The sequence below is a fragment of the Malaclemys terrapin genome, chromosome 7, assembly GCF_027887155.1.
Source record: "Malaclemys terrapin pileata isolate rMalTer1 chromosome 7, rMalTer1.hap1, whole genome shotgun sequence".
Lineage (NCBI taxonomy): Eukaryota > Metazoa > Chordata > Testudines > Emydidae > Malaclemys > Malaclemys terrapin.
This window is the reverse complement of record NC_071511.1, coordinates 43787441-43813249: the sequence shown is the minus strand read 5'-3', so window position 1 is coordinate 43813249 and position 25809 is coordinate 43787441. Positions and strand designations below refer to the sequence as shown.

General features: G+C 42.9%; 1 protein-coding gene across 1 annotated transcript in view; it reads right to left on the bottom strand.

Annotated features, from left to right (window-relative positions):
• The window catches only part of STIMATE (STIM activating enhancer), a 94155-nt gene that overhangs the window by 20718 nt on the left and 47628 nt on the right, over positions 1-25809 (bottom strand). The window contains exons 2-4 of the mRNA XM_054034438.1: positions 17146-17194; positions 11524-11619; positions 6975-7096 (exon numbers count right to left, since the gene is read on the bottom strand). Coding sequence (XP_053890413.1) covers positions 6975-7096; positions 11524-11619; positions 17146-17194 — 267 coding nt within the window. The remainder of the gene's footprint in view (positions 1-6974; positions 7097-11523; positions 11620-17145; positions 17195-25809) is intronic.

The window sequence follows — 25809 nt, the reverse complement described above, 5'->3', positions numbered from 1 at the left end:
GCTGCGGTCCTTATCCTGGTTCACAGAGCCACGCAGCAGGGGATCTGTAACCGTCCTCCCCCGCCACAAAGTCACATAGCCCCCACACACAGAGTCCCGAAAAGGAGGGATGGCAGGCTCCGTTGAAACAACCAGTCCACCACTGCGGACCTCTCTAGGAGCAGGAGCCTGTCATTCCTCGAGTTTAGAAGCATTCTTCCCATCACTACGCCCGCTCCCCACCACAGCCTGTGTCCCAGTTTCAACACTTTACCGCAAAATCCGTAATAAAGAAAACGGTGTTCATTAACAAAGTTCCATTTATTTTATTTTTAAACGTGTGTTGGGGGACGGACGGACGGGGTGAACGGGGCATGTAGCTGGAAAGGATAGTCAACAGTAAGTGGGTAAAGAAATGGGGGCAGGTTCAGCTTCTCTGTAAACAAACTAAATAGTCACAGGTTACCCTGCTCACTGAGGAACCTAGCTTTCAAAGCCTCCCGGATGCACAGTGCGTCCCGGTGGGCTCTTCTAATCGCACGGCTGTCTGGCTGGGCGTAATCAGCAGCCAGGCTATTCGCCTCAACCTCCCACCCCACCATAAAGGTCTCCCCCTTGCTCTCACACAGATTGTGGAGCACACAGCAAGCTGCAATAACAATGGGGATATTGGTTTCGCTGAGATCAGAGCGAGTCAGTAAGCTTCTCCGTCTCCCCTTGAGACGTCCAAAAGCACACTCCACCACCATTCTGCACTTGCTCAGCCGGTAGTTGAAGAGTTCTTTTTCAGTGTCCAGGGTGCCTGTATAGGGCTTCATGAGCCAGGGCATTAGCGGGTAGGCTGGGTCCCCGAGGATCACTATAGGCATCTCCACATCCCCAAGAGTTATTTTCTGGTCCGGGAAGTAAATACCTTGCTGCAGCCGTCTAAACAGACCAGAGTTCCTGAAAACACGAGCGTCATGAATCTTGCCCGGCCATCCTACGTTGGGGACGTTTTACAAACATCCCCTATGGTCCACCAGTGCTTGCAGCACCATTGAAAAGTAGCCCTTTTGGTTAATGTACTGGCTGGCCTGGTGGTCCGGTCCCAGGATAGGAATGTGAGTTCCATCAATAGCCCCACTGCAGTTTGGGAATCCCATCGCGGCGAAGCCATCTATGATGAACTGGACGTTTCCAAGGGTCACTACCTTTGACAGCAGTAGCTCAACGATTGCGTTGGCTACTTGCATCACAGCAACCCCCACAGTAGATTTGCTGACGCCAAAGTGATTCGTGACTGACCGGTAGCTGTCTGGCGTTGCAAGCTTCCAGAGGGCTATGGCCACTCGCTTCTGGACAGTCAGGGCTGCTCGCATCCGGGTGTCCTTGCGCTTCAGGGCAGGGGACAGCAACTCACAAAGTTCCAGGAAAGTTCCTTTCCGCATACGAAAGTTTCGCAGTCACTGTGATTCATCCCAGACCTGCAGCACTATGCGGTCCCACCAGTCCGTGCTTGTTTCCCGGGCCCAGAATCACCGTTCCACAGCATCAACATGACCCATTGCCTCTGTGATGTTCACGGCGCGGGGTCCCGTGCTTTGTGAGAGGTCTGTGCCACTCTCAGACTTCATGTCCTCACCGCGCTGCTGTAGCCTCCTCGCCCGATTTCTCAGCATCTGCCTCTGGAAAAGGTGGATGATAAGGTGCGAGGTGTTGACAACGGCCATAACTGCAGCGATGGTCGCAGCGGGCTCCATGCTCGCAGTGCTGTGGCGTCTGCGCCGTCACTCACCAGGAAAGTGCGCGAACTGATTGCCCGCCGGCGCTTTCAGGGAGGGACGGCGGGAGTGACGGTTGGATGACAACAGTTACCCAAAACCACCCTCGACACATTTTTTTCCCCAGCAGGCATTGGAGGCTCGACCCAGAATTCCAATGGGCAGCGGGGACTGTGGGAACTGTGGGATAGCTGCCCACAGTGCACTGCTTCCAATGTCGACGCTTGCCCCGTTAGTGTGGACTCACAAAGTCAAATTACTGTCCTTAGTGTGTATACACACATTCGACTTTGTAATATCGATTCCACATATTCGATTTAAGTACAATCGAACTACTCTCATAGTGTAGACATACCCTTAGACAGGTTTTCTTTTCTTTCACATTAAGAGCACAAATCGTAGACCAAACGCTTTCTCATTAAGACTAAAAACATTTTCTAAAATGTCACCGGAATGTTCGGTGGGAACACCACTCTACCTTCATTATGGACAAAAATATCCAAGCATACAATGACTAGCTGAGTTAAAGGAATCAAATCTTATTTGCACAAAAATAATAATTTTTCAGTTGTAACAACTAGTTAACTACATACAAAATGTTTCCACCATATCAACAGAAATAGTTGTTTAAAGTACAATTTTTTTGTAATGGCACTTATGATAGCTTAGTACAAAAGACAAAAACTAAATTCAGAGGATCTGGAGAAAATGCCTATCAACTTGCAACATTAGGAATCACAGGGCAAGAAAACAGATGAGATGCACATGAATAAAAAGATACAAAAGCTTAAACACAGAAAGTCATCAGAACCTTTTTTAAGTGCTACATGAACTAAAAGATAATCAGATTATTGCAGGCATCAGTTATAGGAACCCAGCTGGAGAAGAACTGCCTAATAAATTAATTTGACGAGAAGCATTCTTAATTTTCGTAAATGAAATTAAATGTGAATGATGACGATATTGAGGAGAAATACTGAAACGATCCTGGTTCCACAATGGGACAGATAAAAATGATCATTCGTTAATTATCCCGATCTGAGGAACATGGTTATAGATGCCAAAAAATGATGAAGTAAAAATTGTTTTTAAAAGGGATACATCAACTTGAAATGTACAGAATTTACAAAATGAGTTTAAAGTAGTTTCAGGAACTCTCCCCACCAACTTTTATGGTTTTGAATAATAGTTTCCCGTTTTAAAAAAAGTCTCTGTTTGAAATAGGGGAAACTGACTGACTACACAAGGGAAAATAGTGACAATGAATATATAGCAAGTACTATCAGATGCAGAGAGTAGAGAGAGATTTCTCTCTCTCTCTCTCTCTTTAATTCTTTGAGCTGCGGTAAGCTTAGTTATTTATAACAGTAGTAGGTTAACAATGATATTTCAGTTTGAAAATTAAGTTGATTGTGTGTGTCCCCTTAAGAGAGACTATAGTTATCAGTGACTATGTGGGCAGAAAGGCCTTGACTTAGGCCATGAGCTCAACCCAAGAGACAAACTTTTGATCCTACTCAGGTTTAGGTGACAGCTAAGTTGCTTATTTTTCCAGCCGAGATGTGAGTTCATCATGGAGTGTATTCTTCTAGGACACAAAAGCAGTTCAGTTAAAACTTAAGGTGGAGAGTACAATAGAACAGAGATGTTTCCGACAAAAATCAGTTGCCTAACAACTACAACTCAATTAGGTGTTCTTGTTTTAATAGAAAGTATGGAGCTAGTTTAGAGATGTGCATACCTGAAAAGTGGGTGTATGAATGGAGAGACAACTACCCATGTATATCAACATATTGACTAATTTCTGGTAATAGTCACAAACAAGAAATGCTGGCTATTAGATATTTAATATGTTAAGTCCTAATGGGATTACTACTAAACTTTGAAGGATGGAGTTCTAACTTCTGTTACATCAACACAATCCCAGTAATGTCACTGGGGTTACAAAGGTGAGCTGGGTTTCCTGAGTTAGATACAAGTACTTAGGTAGAAAAAATTTCCTTCCTTCACCATCACAACCTAAGGTGAGGCTTATTTCAGTGGCACAGGTTCTCTTTTGTGAAGATTTGCCATGTGGTATATGCATGTCCAAAAAACAAGAAAAATGGGCCTATCTAGAATTTTAAATAGGCAAAATAGGGTATGATTTACAGTGTGAAGATGTAATTGTGAATTGGGAGTTTTATTTAGTACTAAATAGTTGCGTCTAGAAATACTCCATATGTAATAAAATTTCAAGTATAACTGCACTGAAAAGTCAATTAAGACCAATGATTCAAAGTATCTAGGGACTTGAGAGGGTGAATCACCATTACAGGAAGCCTAAAGGACACAAATCAACTCTTAATATAAGAATGGGTTTATTGCAGAAGCACTATGTTGTTCCACTGTGCTGTGAGCTTGGCAGCATTTCTATTATAAACATCTGATGTTAGGATTTACCACAAGAAAACCATTTGTTTCGAGTTAGTCATAAAATTCACAAGTCTCCCGATACTTGTATTTCACAAGGTCATTTAATTTTTTGTGCGCTTTTTCATTAATTACCTGTTTTTTTTAAAAAAAACATATGTAGTCAACTGCTAGTTACAGTACTTTTCCAAAAGTTGTTATTCTGTGTTAACAAAAGAAAATTTAATTTTTAAAAATTAAGTATCCAACCATACATTGTTCCTTTCTACATTATTTGTAAAGCATCTGTACTGAGTGTTAGTTCTGAAACTTGGCTAGAAGATTCCCAATCCTTTATCTTTAAATGTGGGTGGCTTAGTTAAGTTAAAGCTTCAATTTAAATTGATCTTTGACTGCAACCTACACAAAATGATCTTTAAAATCAAAATTATGTTGAATATTTTGCAAGAAGACTAGCTTTTTTTTTGGTCTAGTAAGTTTTCTTTATATTTTACAAAAAGGATAATACCTTGCAGACAGGCTTCCATTTGTATTGTATGCCATGCTAACTGAGTTTTAATGTTTTTTTTAAACGTAAGGAAAAAGTTAGGTGCTCCCGTATAATACCCTAGGTATAGCAGCCAATTAAACTGCAAAGGGATTTAGTCCCTGTCGCGCGCGCGTGTGTGTGTGTGTGTCACTTCCCTGGGCTACTTCCCCAAATGGCCCCTCCCCTTGGTACCTGACCACACTTGTTCTCCTGGGTCTTTTACTCCACACCTTCTTTCTCCCAGTCTTCCCATAACATACCTTCCTGCTCCTAGCAACTGGCCTTTCTGAAGGGGCTTCCTTTTAAACTAGTCCCAGCTGGTTCTAAATGGGCTTCAGGTGATCTGATTAACCTGTTTTCTTTGATGGCTTCTAATCAGTTCTTAATTGGTTCCAGGTGTCTTATGGAGTCTGCCTGACTTAATTGCTTCTAGTGCCTTCCTGACTGCTCTAGTGTAGCCCCTGCCCTGGTCACTCAGGAAACAGTAACACCTATAATTGCTTCTCCTATCCCATGGGTTAGGAGGCTTAGCCTCGGAGTTTCCCCACCCAATCCATTCCTATCCTCCTGGATTCCTGTCTGGTCTTCGGCCTCCCTCTTCTTCCACCTAGCGGTTCCCGGGTGTCTGGTCACCTGAACTCGCAGGATTGGCGTTAGTCGCCTACCTCATAAGGGGCCTTCCCTAGGTAGATGGGTCAATTCCCTGGCCATCAATAGTCTCTCTACCAGCACGATTGTTTCGTCGTAGGTGGATGGGTCATGCTGGCCTACCCATGCACCAAGGTCTGGCGGTAGGCTCATCTTAAATTGGTCTATGACCAACATCTCCAAAATTTCTCTGAGCTGCATGCCTCAGGCCATAGCCACTTCCGAGCAATGTGCATCAGATCAAACAGCTGAGATCTTGGTGGCTTGCTCTCCTGATACTTCCAATCATGGAACTTCTGGGTCCATGGATCAGGTCAGGATCTCCATCCTCAGTCGGGGGTAGTTAGCCGTGTCCTTGGCAAGCAGATCAAAATAGGCCTTCTGGGCTTCTACGCACAGAAAAGGGATGAGAATGCTGGCCCACTGGTCCTGTGGCCATGTCTCACGCTGAGCAGTTCTTTCAAAAGACAGGAGATATGCCTCTATGTCATCCCCAGCCGTCATGTTTGGTAGACGGCCTGCTGCCCTTAGGGTTTGTGTCCCTCCAGGCCCTTGGGTTCGGTTGGAGGGGGTCCACTACAGCTCAGAGAGCTTGATCTTGGGCGGCTTGGTTCACTAACAACCTGGTTGGTTTCTTGTTGTAATCGGGTAGATTCCTGCATTCCTGTATATGGGTAGCCTCCTGCTGGGCTGCCGTGGCTGCTTGTACCAGAGCATTCACCAATTTCCCCCCCCCCCCATCCCCCCCGCCCCGACCAGTGGCAGAGCACCAGCCTTGCCTTGGGTGCGGGGGGTCCTGCGCTTCTAGGAGGTTAGGGTTTGCCTCAGAGGTTTCCTGTGACCCTCAATGTAGCCTCTCCCCCCTCCTAGAGGCAAGGGTTACAGCTTACTGAGTCACCTTCATCATCGTTCAGTCAACGGGTTTGGTTAAGAACCCTTTTTAGTCCCTGTCTTCCTTCTCAGGGTGTGTGTGTGTGGGGGGGGGGAGTGGAGGGGGGGAACCCAGGCCTGCCCTCTTCTCCGGGTTCCAGCCCAGGGACCCTAATTGGCAGCAGAAACAGGTAGTTTTTCTATATTACAGGGCTACAGCCCTTCCCTGGGCTACTTCCCCAAATGGCCCCTCCTAGCACCCTCCTTGGTACCGGACCACGCTTGTCCTCCTGGGTCTTTTATTGTGCACCTTCTTTCTCCCAGTCTTCCCACAACACACCTTCCTACTCCCAGTTCCTAGCAGCTGGCCTCTCTGAAAGGGCTTCCTTTTAAACTAGTCCCAGCTGGTTCTAAATGGGCTTCAGGTGATCTGATTAACCTTTTTCCTTTGATTGCTTCTAATCAGTTCTTAATTGGTTCCAGGTGTCTTATGGAGTCTGCCTGACTTAATTGCTTTTAGCACCTTCCTGACTGCTCTGGGGTAGCCCCTGCCTTGGTCACTCAGGAAACAGAAAACTATTGATCCAGTGTCTTCTACCAGGTCTGCACCCAATCAGTCTGGGTCTGTCACAGGATGCAATCAAGTGTTAGAATTGACTATTACACAACCATTTGTGTAATAATGTTTAACTGACCATCTTTAAAAGTAAGTGCAGTGCCACTGCAATGCTCTACTCTCCAATTCATTTAGTTACAAGAATAGAAATATTTACCATATTCACCAAAGCGAAGGGACTCCCATTGCTGCCATTCCACAATGCTGCTGACTGCACGCACACCAGTGTAGATTAGCAGCATCCCTAAAGTTGCATCCAGCAAGAAGTTTATAAGGTACCTGGAGGGGGGAGAAAGTACAGAAGAGAAAACCATGAGCATGGTTTTTTTCCCTGGAGTTAGGGGGCATCATATTGCAGCAACTGACGAAGGGTAAATTTGCTTGCCTCTCTGAAAGGCCAGCATCACTATGAGATTTTAAAAACTTGAACAGTTACGTATTTGCCCGTTTCTGAGCCGAGATTTTAAACAGTTTTAGAACTGCCCCTCTATTTAGTGTTTGTCCTTCCAGTTAAATGTCAAATGAAGTTCCATGTATTTCTGTGTATAAACGCCAATTTGCATTTTATGCCCTCAAGTTAAAACCATTTCATCTTCCACTCTCATTTCACTATTTGGAAAGACTTCATTTAAGTGGAGCCCGAGAACAAAATTTTATTTTAAAAACACCTTGTTTCTTATATTGCTTGGAAAACAGCTCAAAGTGAAAAAAAATCACACTCATTCCAATCATGGAAAATACTGACTCGCTGCATGTGGATGTTATAGTAAGGCACAGCTCTTACATATGTGAGATGCTGAAGCTATCAGTTTTTCTACTGAAAAGTAATGCTTGTAGACCCAGCTATGAACAGCCCGGTGCTGAATACAATACATGTATGGTGTAATAACTATAGAATACAAATTTAAAGTAATTCCACCAAACGTTAGACTGGACTGATTTAATTCCGCCAAGTCAATTACAGTAACTCCTCAAAGTCATCCCGGTTAACATGATTTCGTTGTTACATTGCTGATCAATTGGGGAACGTGCTCATTTAAAGTTGTGCAATGCTCCCTTCTAATGTTGTTTGGCAGCTGCCTGCTTTGTCCACTGCTTGCAGGAAGAGCCTGTTGGAGCTAGCTGGTGGGGACTTGGAACCACGACGGACCGGCAGCCCCCCATCAGCTCCCCACTCTCCTAAGTTCCCTGTGCAAGAGCTGCCAGCAGGCTATCAATTGCAGCTGTCCCTCCCCCCACTGCCATGTGCTGCTCCTGCCCTCTGCCTTGGAGCTGCTCCCCAAGACTCCTGCTTGCTGTGCGGGGAGGGGAAACGGGGCTAATATCAGGGTGTCCCCCTCCCCCCTGCTCCTATACCCCACTTACCCCTTCTCCATATAGAGCAGGGTGGGGACACAGACAGAGAAAGCCTGGGCACCAGCTGCTGTCTCAACTTCTTGATCCACTTAAAAAGACGATGCACTTAAGAATGGGTCAGCTTATTTAAAGGGGCAGTGTGCATTTCTCTCTCTCTCCCACACACAAGGTGTGTGTCTGTCTCCGTCTACTATGCTATCTCCCCTCCCCTCCATTCCTGCTGCCTTGTAGAGGCTACAACAACAACAGTAACAACAATGTGTTAACCCTTGAGGGCTTAGCCGAGTGCTAGTTCATCATTTAGCACAGGGGTTCTCAAACTGAGGGTTGGGACCCCTCAGGGGGTCATGAGGTTATTACATAGGGGGGTCGCAAGCTGTCAGCCTCCACCCCAAACCCTGCTTTGCCTCCAGCATTTATAATGGTGTTAAATATATAAAAAAGTATTTTTAATTTATATGGCGGGGGGTCACACTCAGAGGCTCGCTATGTGAAAGGGGTTACCAGTACAAAAGTTTGAAAACCACTGATTTAGCAGCAAGGCATTCCCTGAAAAATATCCCACCCTCTTCCACCCTCTAACTTCACAACCTCAACCAAGCTTCACAATCATCATAGCTGTGAATAGTATTAAATTGTTTGTTTAAAACGTATACTGTGTGTGCATGTGTGTGTGTGTGTATATAAAGTTTTTTGTCTAGTGAAAAAAATTTCCCTGGAACCTAACCCCCTCTATTTACATCAATTTCCCCATAAGAATTAGATTAATTTGACATCGTTTTGCTTAAAGTCACATTTTTCAGGAACATAATTACAACGTTAAGTGAGGAGTTACTGTACTGTATATAACCATTCTGAATATTGTAATTGTATGTATCTTCAGAAAAAGACTGTCTAAATCCCTTCTCTTTTTAATATATATAACTATTTCAATAGTTATATAGTTGCTACTCTACTGTTCTGTTTTTGTTTTGTTTTTTAAATTTTGGCTGTATGGTATTCACCAAAAGTGGAAGTGATTATTATGGAATTTAAATGAATCATGAGTTATATCTTCACCGGAATGTCACCAGAACATCTTGTAAGTCAATGTATCTCATTTGCTAATCACTCTTGGCTGAACAAGGTAACAGCTCAGGTGCTACCAGTGACATGACATTAAACTGTTCTTTTAAAGGCCACATTGGGTTGAAAATTTTTAACATGAATACTTGAAACCAGTCAGGTGTCTTGATGGTAACTCTTTGTACTGCTACCTGGAATTCTTGCTTCCATGTGGATGGTGTGCCCAAGTACAAAGGGTGACAACATTGTCTGTTTTACTTGCACATTTGCAGCAGGAAAACTGGTGTCTCAGAGAAAGCTATTGGCACTCTCTAGTAATTGGTGGTGAAATGGGTACTATTAGAAAGAGGAGATGGGGTGTAAAGGGATAAAATGGTAGTCTCCCAAACTGAGCCTCAACACCAGTTTTGGGATTCAGAAGAGGCTCAACAAGAGTATAAAAAGAAACCAAAACTTCTGTTGACAAGCCATGTGGCACCCAAGTCTTAGAGACACTGCTTTTTGTGCAGAATTGGTATTTCCATAATCATTTTTTTAAAATGTTAAACACAAGTCTGCTTCAAAATTATGATTAAGAGGACCATATAATCAATGTTTAAGTGTTTAGCAAAGGAACCAACAAGCAACACAAGTATCCCTAACACAAATAATTTTATTCCACACCACAAGAGGGCACTGCAGTCTGAAGAGTGAGAAAATATCAGGTAGGCTATATTATAGTGCTGTTGCTTGCTCCTTTCTAATTGTTTAAATTACAGTCCTCCTTATCTTAAGGTATTTAAAACCTGCCCATAAACTTTGTTCAGAGTTTTTAATTTGCAGCTCCCTGAATTCTGAGTACAAAAGTTTCTTGATGCCTTTTTGCACTCCCAGAAGTTAAAAATGACTCCGTTTAGGTGGACTGTCTAATGTGACAAGGCTCTGGCTCTGCCTCTTACATTCCCACAAGATTAGGAGCTACAACTACACTGAATTTTATTTCATGATACTAGTCTATTTATAAGACTTTTTAAAACGAAACCCTCGTGTAATTATTTAATAAAAATACAATGGCCTTCCAATAATAATTTCTTGATTTGCTGTAGAGCCACCATTTCAAATCAACTAACAACAGCCCACTAAACGAGCTCAGAAGCCTCTAAGCAAGCAGTGTCCTTTGGGGCAATGTGTGGAGCCAACCCTCTAGCTGGGATCCAAGGGTGTAAAACACAGGTCCAAAATTATAGTGGTTTTACAGCACCCATTACCAGAAGAGTTTAGCATGTAAGCTGTCGGGCAGTAGCCCCTTTGAAGAAAGACCCGAAACTATCCTCCATTTGCTTCTGTAGCTGCTGGTAAAGACTCAGGAGCTCAAAATTGTCTCAAAGACATAAATCTTCAGATTTAACATAATGGAATTAAGTGCTTATATACATAGTCACAATGCTCAGAGCATCAGATTGCAAAATTAATATTTTCTGTATTAGCCTCCTACATGCTGAGCAACATTTTTCAGCATTAACAGTGAAAGTAATACTGCATTAGCAAACAAGCATTTTAGAAAACAGACAGGAAAGCCATTATAAAATATCCTCGGACACCACTCTGACTTAATATTCATGCCTGATTGGATTAATACAAGATTTTGGGAGTGTTTATACATGATACTTATTGGAATCATAGAAGATTTTCTTAGCTCTCTAGGATTCCCTACCTCCCTGCCCCCCATCAACAGCCTTGTGTTACAATCTTTCCTTCTGTTAGGATGTGTTTTTTAATGATTAAGGTTAAGATTTTGTCATGGTTATTTTTAGTAAAAGTCACAGACAGGTCGTGCGCAATAATCAAGAATTCATGGAAGCCCACAACCTGTCCCTGAGGTTTGTTAAAGTCACCGAATCCGTGACCTCCATGACTAAATTGTATCCTTATTAATGATGTATTAATTTTGCAAGAGAGGAGGGAATTTTTTGGGCTGTGTGGGGGGAAGGGTGATGTTTCCTTGGAGATACAAGGTGCTTTCTCCCCTCAATCCAAGGTGTCAGGACACTCAATTGCCTCTCAATGTTTCCCAGTTCATACTGACAAGGAAGTGATACCAGAATTCTGATCTTCCATTAGTTATTTTTAAAACGTGAGCTTTCAAAAGCCCCTCATAGAATCATAGATTTATGAAAGCCCCTCATTTAGCCTCAAAATAGTTTCTCAGATTCTTTTTCCAATCATCAACCCCCAATCAAATATTCAATGAATCTCAGAAAAGACCTTTCCCTAAAGGGTAGTTTACTCAAATTCACAGCACTCACAGTGAACAAGGGTCCTCTTCAGTTAGGTCTGATAAATACACATTTGCAAAGTGTATGAACAACATCCCTATGGCTTGTTTGGACGTATCTAAAAACCTGTATAAAATAGAAAGGATTGGATTTTGAAAAGTACTTACATTAAACAATCAAAATACAATAGAACCTTGCTAATTCATACTAATTAGTCAGAACCCAGTACTAATTATGAAATTTTTCAAATTACTGAGTCATGACACATTCATTTCTGACAAAGTGCAGTTTTAAATTTTGTACTTTGTAATGTACTTGTTCTGAATAATCAAGTTCTTTATAACATGAAACTTCACTATCAGCGCCTTCTGTTATAATTTAAGCAGTGGGGAGAGGCTGCTAGTATTTTGTGTGGATTACAGAATAGTATTACCAGGGCCGGCTCTGGCTTTTTTGCCGCCCCAAGCAAAACAAAAAACAAAATACCAAATACCTACACAGCGGCTGGAGCCAGGGTTCAGGGGGACTCCCTGCACTGCAGATGTGCCCTGGCTAGCGGGCGGGGGGGAGAGGGGAAGGAAGCGGAGGGGAGAGAGAGAAGGGGGGCGGCCAGGGCTTCAGCGGGGTGCTCGCCACGTGGCCCCGATCGCCGTGCTGCCTGCTGGGAGGGCTCCGTGCCGCTCCGGTCTGCAGGGAGGGAAGGACGCGGGCTGCCCTGCCGGGCTTGCTACAGACCTGGCACCGGCTGGGGCAGACTGAGCGCGCAGCCCACTCCCCTCCTCCGCGCCGCCATCCCCTACAGGGCGGCCGGATCGGTGAACCAAAAAAACAAAAAAAGCGGCCATGCTGCCCTAGGATTGGGCGGAATGCCGCCCCGTAGAATCTGCCACCCCAAGAACGAGCTTGCTCAGCTGGTGCCTGCAGCCGGCGCGGAGCATTACAGTAACATTAAAGAGTTTAATAGCATTTTGTAAACAAATATAGTACATAATCTTCGGTGAAGTAATATCTTTTATTGGACCAACTTCCTTTGGTGATGGCTAAGCTTTCAAGCTTACACAGCGCTCTTCTTCCTCGAAAGCTTGTCTCTTCCAGAAGTTGGTTGAATAAAAGATAATTACTTCATCCATCTTGTCTCAATTAAATTACAATGTAAGTTATACATCAAATATTACTGGCAAGTAGCAAACTAATTTAGAAAAAAGATCCCTTGCCACTATGGCAAGTTTTAAAAATATGAGTCCTTTACACTAGGTGCAGACTGTCAGTGAGTCCAGATTAAGAACATTCTCTTTTCTTCTGCACAAAATGAGAGGCGGCCAGTACACTTTTTATTCACATCACTAAGTATGGGAAACATGTATCAGAACAGTATCTGGATGAGCTCTGTTCGCTACTTTTATTACTTAATATTTTTCTCCTTCTCTTTCATTTATTGTTTCCTTTGCTGGCTTCTTGCATTAATTCAAAAAATTCTCCTTTTTACAGACCAACACAGTGTTCTTGCCCTGTATTCTTGTCCCCTAGCTCTATTCTCTCATCTTCAGCACCAGATGCAGGGAGTTGAGCGTGGGAAATGAGAAAACAGCAAGTTACCTACCTCATCAGCACCAACAAGTACCACACACATCAGCCTGGAAGTTTAGGAACCAGACGTTATGTTTTAAAAATAGAAAACTACTTGTTGAGGGACATCTACTAGAATTTCAGCTCCCAGATTAATTTCTAATGTGTGGGACGCAAAGAGTTTTAGTTTTTCAATGACAAAGTTTAGGACTGGTCACTGGAAGCAACATTTTTAAGTGCTGAAGCTCATTGCAATTCCCAATTACTAGAACAATAGCACCTGATTCACATCAGCCTCAGCTGATATCAAACATTAAGGGAGATCAAGCTTACTTCATTGTGAGATAGAAACATCAGAAGATCCAATGAACACGTGGTTAATCAGGTCTCAAAGCGGTAGTCTTCAGCCAGTAAGGCATAAACATACTAACTGCCACTTTTTTGCCACGTCCTATCTTTTGTATGATCTTGGCAAGCAGCAGAACAGGTGGGAAGTCATATAGGAAAGATGTTACCAAGCTTCGTGAGAGGTCACTCACCATCTCACATGGTGCACCAAGAGGCCACAGAGGACAGCTGCTGTTTCCAGATGCCAAGTGGAAAAATTGAAACTGCATCTGGAAACTGAAATGAAGTGTCCTGTGGCCTATATGCCTTCCTACCTTTTCCACTGTCCCTGAGAGAGAAGAGAGTATACAATAGAATCTTGATCTCCACAGACAATGTGATAATGCAGAGGGGATTGCAGGAATTACTGGACAGATCTCATGTGTTCATTGATGCATGTCTGTGCATGAGATCAGCATTCCCAGTATGCTCCAACAAAACTGCATTTTCTTCCATGACACCATTTTTCCTTTATGGCCATCTTCATCTTCTATTAACATTCTGTTGAAAAGGGAACTTGTACCTGATAGCATTCACCCTAAGGCCAGGCCTATGAATGACTTCTCTGCCATCGTATGTTTGTGTTTATCATGAATCCAAGGTACTCCAATAACAATATCACAGTGTACTGATGTTCAGGTCTCTCTGTACAAAGCCTTGATCAGTAAAATTGTCTAGGAAGCGATAAAAGTGAATTTTCTTCTTCCTTAAAGCTAGTATTAATACTATATTGATCATGGAAGAGACCTGGAAGCACTAGCCAGGAGAAGTGTTAATAATCAAAGTTAAACAAAACAGTGACATCCATATGCAAAAAGAAAGTTGTCTGTGGGGTAATGATCGAAGCTGGAAAACGGTGACATCCATATGCAGAAAGGAATAGTTGTCTCTGGGATGTAAAAATGGGAATTTCTTTCTACGGTGACTGGCAGAAGCCAGGATTGTAAATCTACTTTTCTGATGACTCTGAATAGCCTCAACTTCCCATAAAGTTTCCCACTGTAGCAATAAGAGCTGGGGACTGATTTGCGTGAGCATCTGATCTCAGTGCTGAAGGCCCCATATACCTACATGAAAGATGTGTCCTATCTTTTTTCAGGAAGACACCCTTAAGCCTTGGGATTTCTAGTTGAGGGCTCGTACTTGCAATACTGCCCACTCATGTTAGTACTGCTTGTGAAAGCATGTGAAGGCACTTAGTGTGTTTGTTGGAAGGGCCTATATAGTAAGGAGGCCATAGTTCGGGTAAAAATCTTCCCCATTTAGAAACAGTGACTCCCTGACAATATGGGAGAACAGTCACTTGCCTGCAAGCTAGATTTTCCCAATCTTACCTGACTCCTTTCCTGCTTGGGGGAGAGAGGCAGAGGCAACCCTGCCTGGGCTGTGGAGACTGTGCCTGTGGGTATATTCACACTGCAATGAAGATATGAGATTGCAGCTTGTACAGGCCCACCCAAGATTGATGTATCTAGATCAAAGCTAAGGGGTATAGTCACTTGGATATGTACCCAGTCCTTGTAATCAGGAGGCTAGCCCCTGCTGCTGCCCCTGCTTCCATGGTTACACTGCTATTGTTGTTCAAGCTAGCTTTGATCTAGCTAGATTGAAGCTAGCTCAGGTATGCCTACACAAGATGCAATCACACCTTCCAGCTGCAGAGCAGACATACTGTGCATCTCTTTTGGCCTCTTCAGTCCAGCCTAGCTTCTTTCGTGCCCAGACTAGGCTGTGGGGGGGAACTGTATTCTCCCCACAGAGCTGGCCAAGCTCCCCAACGAGACACTTGATTGGAGGGAGAGGGGTGAAGCAGGAGGCCAAGATCTTTCCTTTTGCCAATGGTTTTCCCTAAACCTTACTTATCTTCTGATGCCTGCAAGGACAACAGCTGATGCAAATGCCTCCCAAGAAGCAGCAGCACTAACAGGACAGTCTTCCCAAAGGCAAATGCAACCCCAAGACACTGCTGGAAACTAGATGGACAAGTTATTGAGCCAAAATATTATTCAGAAATTTTAAATACAAAGTTGAAAGTTCTCTCAGAAAAGCTCTGCAGCAGAGAGATCTGGCTAGGACACTTGTCACTGTGGAGTCAGATAAAACTGAAGGGAGCTTCAATGGACACGACATTCCCCTGCTGCCAGTGAATGACAGATCTGGTTCTGTCCCCAAGCTATAAGCAGGCTGAAGGAGCATACTCATGTATTTGGTGACCTTTGCACAATGAAGACTGATAAATAAGAAGGGGAAATTAAATATAAGGAATGCACTACATTCATTTTCAGAAGGGAAGTCACGACCCTTTGGATGCAGGTTCCATCAGGTATAAAAGTTATTTACTGAAGTCAAACTATTCCCATGCTGCCTGATGGAGAGGACCAGACTGGCTTCTTTCAGCCATAACTCATATGAAGTTTGCTATAAGTCAGTATGCCATAGGCAACCAAATAATGAGTTCAAACTCTACAAAACAGTTCTCTAGGATTAGGATATGATGAAACAAATAGCATATAAAATAGAGAATTTATTACCAACTTAAACACCTGAATAGCTGCATGTTGATCATTGGATCAGACACTGAAGTTACACAAGATAATGTTAACATCTTCAAATTAAATTTCATGCTCACACAACAGCTGAGAATTCCAGTTATGTGTAATGCAGCTAGAAAATTTACTCTCAACAACCAGAAGCAAGGAATTTACTTTCAAGCAGTGTCAACTTCTTTCATGAAGATCAGTGAGGGTCCCTAAATTGGCCAATTTTGGTGCTCATTTTAGATAGTTTTGTCTGGCATATGCTAAAAATTAAACTGTTTACACTAGGTAGTATATGTATTCAGAATGGTTGGGCCACATTTTTAAGCTTGGGTGCCAAAAAATATCTGGGTCCTAATTTTTTAAAGGTTTAACCTTAGCTGATCCCAAACAGCAGTTGTTTCTGCTCAGTACCACTGAAAAGCCAGGTCCAGGTACTTATTTAGATTTCAGTTTACAAAAAGGTACCTTTAAAATAGCAGTTCTATTTAGGTGCCTTTTGGCACCCAAGTTTGAAAATTTGGCCTGTAATTTGAGACCGTATTTACTTTTGAATGACTTAGTATTTTTCCTGATATTTTTGTTGTTCAATTTCAGTTTAAAGTCTTTTCTTTAAGAAATATTAGACATTTCAATAAATGAAAAAACAGATGACAGAGGAACAAGACATTTTGGGGGTAATCTGAATAGTGTTTATATGAACTCGCACATCAGCTAAGATTCCAAGTTTACCAATCTTTGACAAGAAATTCCGCTTTTCAACATTACGGGCCAAATTCTGCCTTCAATTAAATACATGGATCCCAAAGCCTCAAGAGGGATCACAGGCAAATTTTAGGGAAGATTTAGTTTGGTGTACAGAAAAGGGAGTAAAACAGCTGCTTTAAAAAGGGTACCTCAAGCTTTCACACAAATGTTTTTTGAATCTTTAGCATTTAGACTAAGGTTTCTAAAGGTGTATGTAGTAAGACAGAATGAACAGGAAAAACGTACAGTAAAATAATGACTGTTCATCATTCCTCATGTATTCCCTTGAGTCTGACTATTAAAGTGCTTTCACATATTATACATTATATGCAAGTGATTATTCTTTCATTTTCCATGAGCTGAACATCTAGGATATAAAAAACATTCTAGGAACTATTAATAATTAAAGACTTACCATATCCTCCAAGGACGTCTTTCATGCTTTGGTTCTCTGAAGCGTTTTACTGAAAGAAAATTAAAGAAAATCAGTGATTCCCAACGTAAAAAATATATAAAAATTAAGAAGTAGATCAGCATATGGAGGTGTAATATTCAATACTATAAATTAAGTTCTTTATTCAGAAACATGCTTCAACATATCAAACTCTTAGGGACAGCCACATAAAAAGCAATTGGTTCACGGAGGATAGGTACATCAATGGCTATTATCCAAAATGGTCAGGGACGCAAGCTCATGCGCTGCGTGTCCTAAACATCTGACTGCCAGAATCTGGGATTGGACGACAGGGAATGGATCACTCAATAATTGCCCTGTTCTGTTTATTCCCTTTGAAGCATCTGGAACTGTCCACTCTAAAACGACAGGATATGGGCTAGAAAGACCAATGGTCTGACCCAGAATGGCTATTCTTGTGTTCTAAGCAACTGACTTTTTTTTTCAGTTGCAAGGTTTTCTCTACTTTGATAATCAACTAATACAGATTTTTGTGTATTATGTGCAATTACTTATTTTCATCATCCTGGTGTCCTTAGCTGTTATAGTCATTCATCCAGCAAATAATAATCCTTAATCTAAGGTAGCTTGGCTGGTTCAGGAAAATGCAAAACTTATTGCAGTTGACTTCTTCTGTTCCTTGCTACTTTGAAATAAGTAAATGTATGCAGTATAAAGCATAGCTGTGCAGAACAAAGTTTTTAGACTGACAAGACTAGAAACTGAAAGTATAAGAATTAGTATAATTTACAAGGCAAAGGCAGTCTACTCCTTGCTTGACGAAATGTACTACTTTTATGGCTGGATAGTTTTGATGATCTTTGTGTAGCTTGCGTTACTCAAAATTGAAGCAAAAAGCAAAATGTTCTTTCACATCAGACAAGTCCGACACAACAGAGAGCATTTTAGTGCCATTTACTCCCTACTTACAAAAAATCAAGTATTGAGTGCTGCCAATTATATAAGCCTACAAAAATAAACACTAAGGTAAATTGTTCACCCATTCTACACTGTAATGCATTCAATAAGTGATCTTCTGCTGTAACCTTGAGTTACTAATTTGTTATGTGTGTCTAGATCAGTGTTTCTCAAATGCAGCTATCAGGGGCATTTCTTGCAACCACAGCCTCCTGGGCAGTGATGAGAGTGCAAAGCAGTGGTCCCTCTCCCAGGGCCACCAGCAGTGGTTGGACCCTTCCTCCTCCCCTGAGAAATATATGCTGGAGGAGCAGGCAGCTAGTGAGTTCCCCACCTTCCTGGGGACGGCAGAGTTGGGCTCCAGCCCTGGAGTAGCAGGCAGCAGGCTCTGGCCACGGAGCTGCAACCCCCGGCTGACGGGCTCACCTCCCCCCATCGCCCTTGGCCCCTGCCAGCCCATCATGCATTCCTCCCTACCGACCTTCCCATCCAAGGCTTAATTTGTCCCCAGGCTTGCCATGATTAAGTCAGTCTGCTGCCATGAAAAGTGATATTTATATGTTTGTTAATATAACTTTTCAAAGCAGCAGACTTACTAGCTAGCAAGTCTTTTAAAAAAAGCAACCAAAAAAGCAAAAGAAACAATAAGAAAAAAAAGACAAGAACCTGCAGAGTACCTTATTTGTGTTTCTATTCTGTTTATGTCCAGTAAAAAATAGAGACAACTGTACATTATTCTTATTGAGTCTGATAAAAGATTTAATAAATTGCAATGATTTGAACATGTGTATTTGCATATTTATTTGTTTTTCCTAAAGTTAAGTATTTTAGGAAAAATTGTCCGTGCAGCCACCAGCAAGAGTTGGTGGCCGCACTTTGAGGCCACCAAAAATTTTGTTGTAAGAACCCCTGGTTCTAGATACTACAGATGTCCGAGATAGATGCAGCACACCCAGCCACAGTGAATGATGGGGTTGGTGGAGAATAGATGGAATTAGTTAAGCTTTGTTACTTAGAGAGATCCATTGGTGTGAAGGAAAGGGGGAGAAAATGGAGGAGGCTGGAAGATAATGGATCATTTTAGTTGGATTTAAAGACAGTCAGTCACTCTGTTAGCTAATAAAGCAGAAAATAGCAAGTTAACACATTAAGGGTAAACTCTCAGATAAAGCAAGGAAATTCTGATTTAGTCTATCATAGTGCAAGATTCACCTCATAAATAGGACTCCCACATGGAGACTTTATGTATTGCAATACTTAGATACAATAGGGTTATGCAAAGATGCCATCAATATCCTGGCCAGCCAGACTGCTATTGCAGGTTAAGGTCTTGGAATCAAACAAGCCTAATGCATGGAAATATTGGAAACACTTCACATTTCATTTTTAAAAATAAACTATACTAGTGTATATTTAGTAGTACGTTATGGATTTAAATTAGAACTAAAACACAAATGACCTTGCTTTGTTATGTTTGTTCGCATAACTCATTCACAAATTTCAGGGATTTGCACTGCGTCTCTGGAAAACGAGGGAGGTATTTAAAAAAAGAAAAGAAAAAGAAATACTGATGTCTCTCAGGTTATCTGTTTGATATTCATCTGCCTACATGCCAGAAGTTAAATTAAAGGAGGCTATAGAGGGGGAAACCCACAGTTCTCCCTTTTAGGGCCACTTCTGGTATAAATCTTCAAATATGGTAAGAGATCATCACTGGGAGATGCTGCTTTCAGGTGCCAGTAAACTTAGCAGGATTTGTTTTGCCAAGGCTGAGATCATAAAAGACCCTAAACAGCTAAAATGGTTTCCCTGGTAGAAAAGGAGGAGGAACTGGTCACCGGGATATGAGGCTGACATACAGACTATGAGAGAAATGGGAGCTGCATGCAGGCAGTCTTTAAGCAGGGCCTAGCATCTAGTCCTAAAAGGATAGGTAAGATCCATTCAGTTAGGCCACAGTTATTTTTAGCCTTTCCTCTGTGTGCTTTGTACCTCTGAGGAATAAATAAGTAAAGCTACGATTCTGTCACGGATTCAGTGACTTTTCAGAACCTCTGCGACTTCTGGGTCAGCCCCAGGGCCACCAGAACAGCTGACCAACAGCCAGCCCCAGGGCTACTGGAACAGCGGTCGGGTTTGGATCAGCACCCCCAGAGGCTGGAGCAGCAGCAAGCCCCCTCACTCCTCAGGTATTTTTAGTAAGTCAAGGACAGGTTGCGTGGTTCTATGAATTTTTGTTTATTGTCCACAACCTGTCCCTGACTTTTACTAAAAATACCCGTGATAGAAGAAGAAAAAATAGTTACCTCCTTTTTCATAAATGTTGTTTTGAGATGTGTTGCTCATGTCCATTCCATTCTAGGTGTGTGCGCACCCACGTGCACAGTTGTCAGAGATTTTTGCCTTCGCAGGATCCATAGGATCAGTTGTTGCGGCCCCCTGAGTGCCGTGCTCATGGGCTGGCATATTAGGTGCCTCCGACCCTACGCCTTCTCAGTTCCTTCTTGCTGGCAACTCCGACAGAGGGGTAAGAAGGGTGGGTAATGGAATGGGCATGAGCAACACATCTCGAAGAACAACAGTTAGAAAAAGGTAGGTAACTGTTTTTTCTTCTTTGAGTGCTTGCTCATGGTGATTCCATTATAGATGAGTCACAAGCAGTATCCTCGGAGGGGGGCTTGGAGGTCATAGTCTAACGGCTTGCAGCACTGCTCTACTGAAGCCAGCATCATCCTGGGTCTGCTGGGTAAGTGCGTAATGGGACATAAACCGTGCGGACAGACGACCAGGTGGCCACCCTACAGATGTCCTGGATATGCACCTGGACTTAGAAAGCTGCCGAAGAGGCTTTCGCCCTAGTTGAGTGGGCAGTTACAATCGCTGGGGATGGCACTTTTGCCTGATCGAAGCAGCAGTGAATGCAGGCAGTGATCCAAGAAGAAATTCTTTGAGCGGACACCAGACAACTTTTCATCCTGTCGGCCACTGCGACGAACAACTGTGTCAACTTCCGGAATGGCTTGGTCCTTTCAATGTAGAAGGCTAGTGCTCTCCTAATATCTAGGGGATGCAACCTATCTTATGCAGCTTTGGGGAAAAAAAGACAAATAAGTAAATGTCCTCCCCCATTTGAAACAGAGACCACCCTGGGCAGGAAAAACGAGTGTGGCTACAGCTGAACCTTGTCTTTGTAAAAGACCGCATAGGGCAATTCTGAAGTAAGCGCCCTAATCTCAGAGACCCGGTGGGCGGATGTTATTGCAGCCAGAAAAGCCACCTTCCAGGAAAGGAGAGGAGAGAGCATGAAACCAGAGATTCGAAGGGGGGTCCCATGAGTTATGACAGCACAAGATTCAGGCCCCATGGAGGAACAGGGTCCCTGATGCGCAAGTAGAGGCCCTTAAGGACCTGGCAGTCATGTCCTGGGTGAAAACCAACTTACCCTTGAGAAGCGGATGGAAGGCCGAGACAGCAGCCAAGAGGACCTTGCTAAATGAAAGGAACAGGCCTTGGAGCTTGAGATGCAGAAGGTAGTCCAGGATTAACTGCAGCGAGGCCTGCTCAGGCCGAATGCCTTTATCCAAGGTCCAACAAGTGAACCGCTTCCATTTGGCCAGGTAGGTCCGCTCTGGTGGAGGGCGGACCTACCTGGCCATGGACAGCGGCCGAGCACTCCTGCTCTTCCACATTTAACCATGCAATGCCAAGCCATCAGGTGCAGCGCCGCCAGGTTCGGATGCAGAAGACTGCCGTGGTTTTGGGATAGCAGGTCTGGCCTAAGTGATAGCTGTAACGGAGCAGCCACTGACAGGTCCAGCACCAGGCTGAACCAGTGCTGGCGCAGCCAAGCCAGCAGTATGAAGATTACCTTCACCCTATCCTGATTGATCTTCATGAGGACTCTATGAATTAGCGGCACCGGGGGGGGGGGCATACAACAGAGCTCCCAACCACGGGAGCAGAAAAGTGTCTGACAGTGAGCCTCTGTCGATCCCCCGAATCAAGCATTTCCTGTTTTGCCTCGATGCAAACAGGTCCACCTGGGGAATCTCCCACTCTAGAAGAGGACACTGACCATTTCTGGATGGAGGGACCACTCATTGCGAGATGAGAAGGTCCTGCTGAGGCGATCTGCCAAAGAGTTCCTGGCCCCGGCTAGGTGTGCAGCTATGAGAAGGATGTCGTGTTGTATACAGAAGTTCCAGAGCCTGAGGGCTTCCTAGCAAAGGGCAGATGATATGGCTCTGCCTTACTTGTTGATATAGTACATAGCTGCTGTATTGTCTGTCAGGACCTGGACCACCCTGCTTTTTATGTGAAGTAGGAAGGGTTGGCAGGCCAGGCAAACCGCTCTGAGCTCCCTGCTGTTGATGTGTAGGAAGCGGTGCTGGCGGGCCCATCAACTTTGACTGCTTCTTCAGCACCGGCGAGGAGGAATGGTGCTGGGCGGATTCTGGAGGTATGCTGCACGCCAATGCCAAAGTACCGGGCATGGAGTCCAATCGAGAGGGCTCTAAGGCAGGATGAAGCGCAGCCTCCATGAGGAGGGCCCTCAAGCGAATAGACCGTTCCTTTTCAGTTCAAGGGCAAAAGTTTTTGCAGATCCTGCATTTGTCCTTTCTGTGGGACTCCCCCAAACACTTTAAACAGCTATCGTGGGGGTCGCTAATAGACATTAGCTGGCTGTATGATGAGCACGGCTTAAAGACTAGGGAACATGGCATGCCCCGCTCCGAGGTGAAGTCCCAGCCGGGACTCTAACTCTCAGACTACTACTCTAACACTTAACTTAATAGTCTAAGTACCCAACAACTAAAAACAAAGGAGACAGAACAATGGACTGTAAGAACCGCTAACACTCTTGTGATGCAAGACAAGGCGCTCCAACCAACCATCACGGTAAGAAGGAACTGAGAGGGCGTAGCATCATCAGTGCCTAATATACCACCGCATGAGCGTGACACTCAAGGGGGTGCCACAGTCAACCCTACAGATACCGCTAAGGCAAAAATCTCTGACAACTGTGCACAGGGGCACACTCACACTTAGAATTGAATCAACATGAGTAAGCACTCAAAGAAGAATTTAACCTATGAATAAGTAATACTTTGTTTCGAAGGCAGTTTGTGTACCTGCAAATGCATGCTGCCAGGGGCTCCTGAAGGGAAACTCTTGCAGGTGCCAAAACCAAATTGGACCCGTGTCATTAACATGGTTGGGAATGAGGGGGCTGCAGCACAGAGAGCCAGTCCTAGAGTGCCTGGACTGTGTGATTTCACCTTTAGTGAGGTGCAGGAAGCCAGGCCGGTCACCTAAGGGATGCATATGAGAAATAATAGAAGGGGTGCTAGGCACAGTTGGCCCTGCAGCTGTGACAGTGTCCAATCAATGATAACCACTGAGATTCCACTGGGTAGATCATATATGCTATGTCAAGAAGAATGTTAATGTTGTGCCAATATTCAAAAAGGCCAAGTCTGTTGATGACCCTGATGACTATAGGTTGATTACCTGACATCAATCCAAGGCAAAATAAGGGAAAAGCTGATATAAGATTCTATTAATAAAAAAATATGAATATATTTAATTCCAACTGACAGTTTTAGAGAAATAGATCTTGTCATACAAACCTGATGTACTTCTTTGAAGTGCAAAGGTAACTGCATTGATGCAATATTGACTTTTATAAGGCATTTGACTTAGTACCACACAACATTTAATTAAAAAATTAGCACTATACAAGATCAATCAAGCACATGTTAAATGGATTAAGAACTGACTAAACAGATCTCAAGAAGCAGCAGTCAGTGGGGAAATCACTGAATGGGGGGTGTTTCTATTGGCATTCCACAGGGACTGGTACCAAGTCCGATGCTAATCAACATTTTCATCATGACCTGGAAGTATAAAATCACTTTGTTAAGATTTGCACATCATAAAGATTGGCTGAATGGCAAATAATGAGGACAGGGAAGTCGTATAGAATTATCTGGATTGCTTGGTAAACTGAGCCCAAACATTTAATACAGCCAAATGCAAGGTACATCTAGGAACAAAAATGCAGGCCATACCTACAGAATGGTGATTGCGTCCTGGAAAGCAGTGACTGAAAAGGATTGTGGGATCATAGAAGACAAGCAACTCAACATGAGCTCCCTGTGCGATGCTGTAGCAAAACGGATTAAATGCGATCCTTGTATAAACAGAGGAGGGAGATTTTCTCTCTGTATACAGCACTGGTGAGACTGATCCCGGAATACTGTGTACAGTCTTGGCATCCACATATTTTAAAGGATGTTGAAAAATTAGAGAAGGTCCAAGAAAAGGCCACAAAAATGGCTCAAGAATTGGGGAAAACGCCACACAGTGAGACAGACTGACTATAATCTAGTCACCTGTCAGTAAGTACCTTCATGAGGAGGAAATACTGGGTGCTAAAGGGCTCTTCAATCTAGCCGAGAAAAGCATAGTGAGAACCAGTGGCTGGAAGCTGAAGGCAGACAAAGTCAAATTAGAAATAAAGCACAACTTTTTAAGTGAGGACAATTATCGATGGAACAAACTATCAAGGGAAGTGATGGATTCTCCATATCTTAAGGTCTTTAAATCACAACTCAATGCGTTTCTGGAAAGTATGCATCAGTCAGATTCAAGTTCAGCTATCATTTAGCTGTAGGTCAGACAGTACCTCAGTATGTTGTAATAGGTTGCCATTTCTAAAGCCTAGAGAAACAAGGTTAATCAAACAATAATGCATGCAGATCTTTTCCATACTTATATAGCTTAGGAACCATTGAAAGAGTACTGGTTTATGATCCAACTATATCCACCTCATATAAAAGGCAATTTTCCATACATTAAGAACCAGCAAGATGCTCAAGGTTGCAATCTCAGGTCTTTGAAATAACTTCAAAATATAGTTTCTAGAGGTGAAAAGTCAGGATTTCATACTTGAATTAAAACTAGCAATTTGCTATCCTACTTTCAGAATTTTTACAACTTGTCACAGCAGAGCACTAAACTATATTTGACCTCCCTGTAATATCACCATTAAGTTAAGAATGGACAAAAAAAATGGCAGAAGGTAAAGTTTTAATAACAAGGTGTGCTAGTACAGAGTTCCATATGTGCAGAGCCAGCATTAATGTAAAACACTTGTTAAAAAGTGACATTCATCTAGGTTAACCAGTATGCTGTTAATGAAAAAATCTTTTCAGAGCTATAATGGATTATGAAATCCAGTGTCATTTTGTGAAATACCAGAAAGCCACAGCTAAAATAACTGAGCCTGGAATATAAGAAACAACTTATTCTGAAGTTTGAAGAAAATGATTCCTTTTCTGCAAACATGAGGTAGAAACTATACTGATAACGACTCATTTTGAAAACACTGTCCAACATTAGTTTGTGATCCATTATTTTCATTATGGATTTTTAAGTGCTGTGAACTCATTTGTGTTGGGTAAAGCATCCAAAAGGAATGAGTCCAAAAGTGAGTATTTAAAGATTTGATAAACATTTATTTGGGTTATATCAGCATCTTATCTGAGAGCAAAGACTACAAGATAAGCATACTCCCCTTTGGTCACTTTCTTTTGAAAAATGTACCATTTCATTTGAGGCAATATGTATCACAGTGAAAAAGCTTACTTTGAAAACTTCTAGAGATTTAGCTTGTGGATTCACGTGTGATGTACAGTATATAAA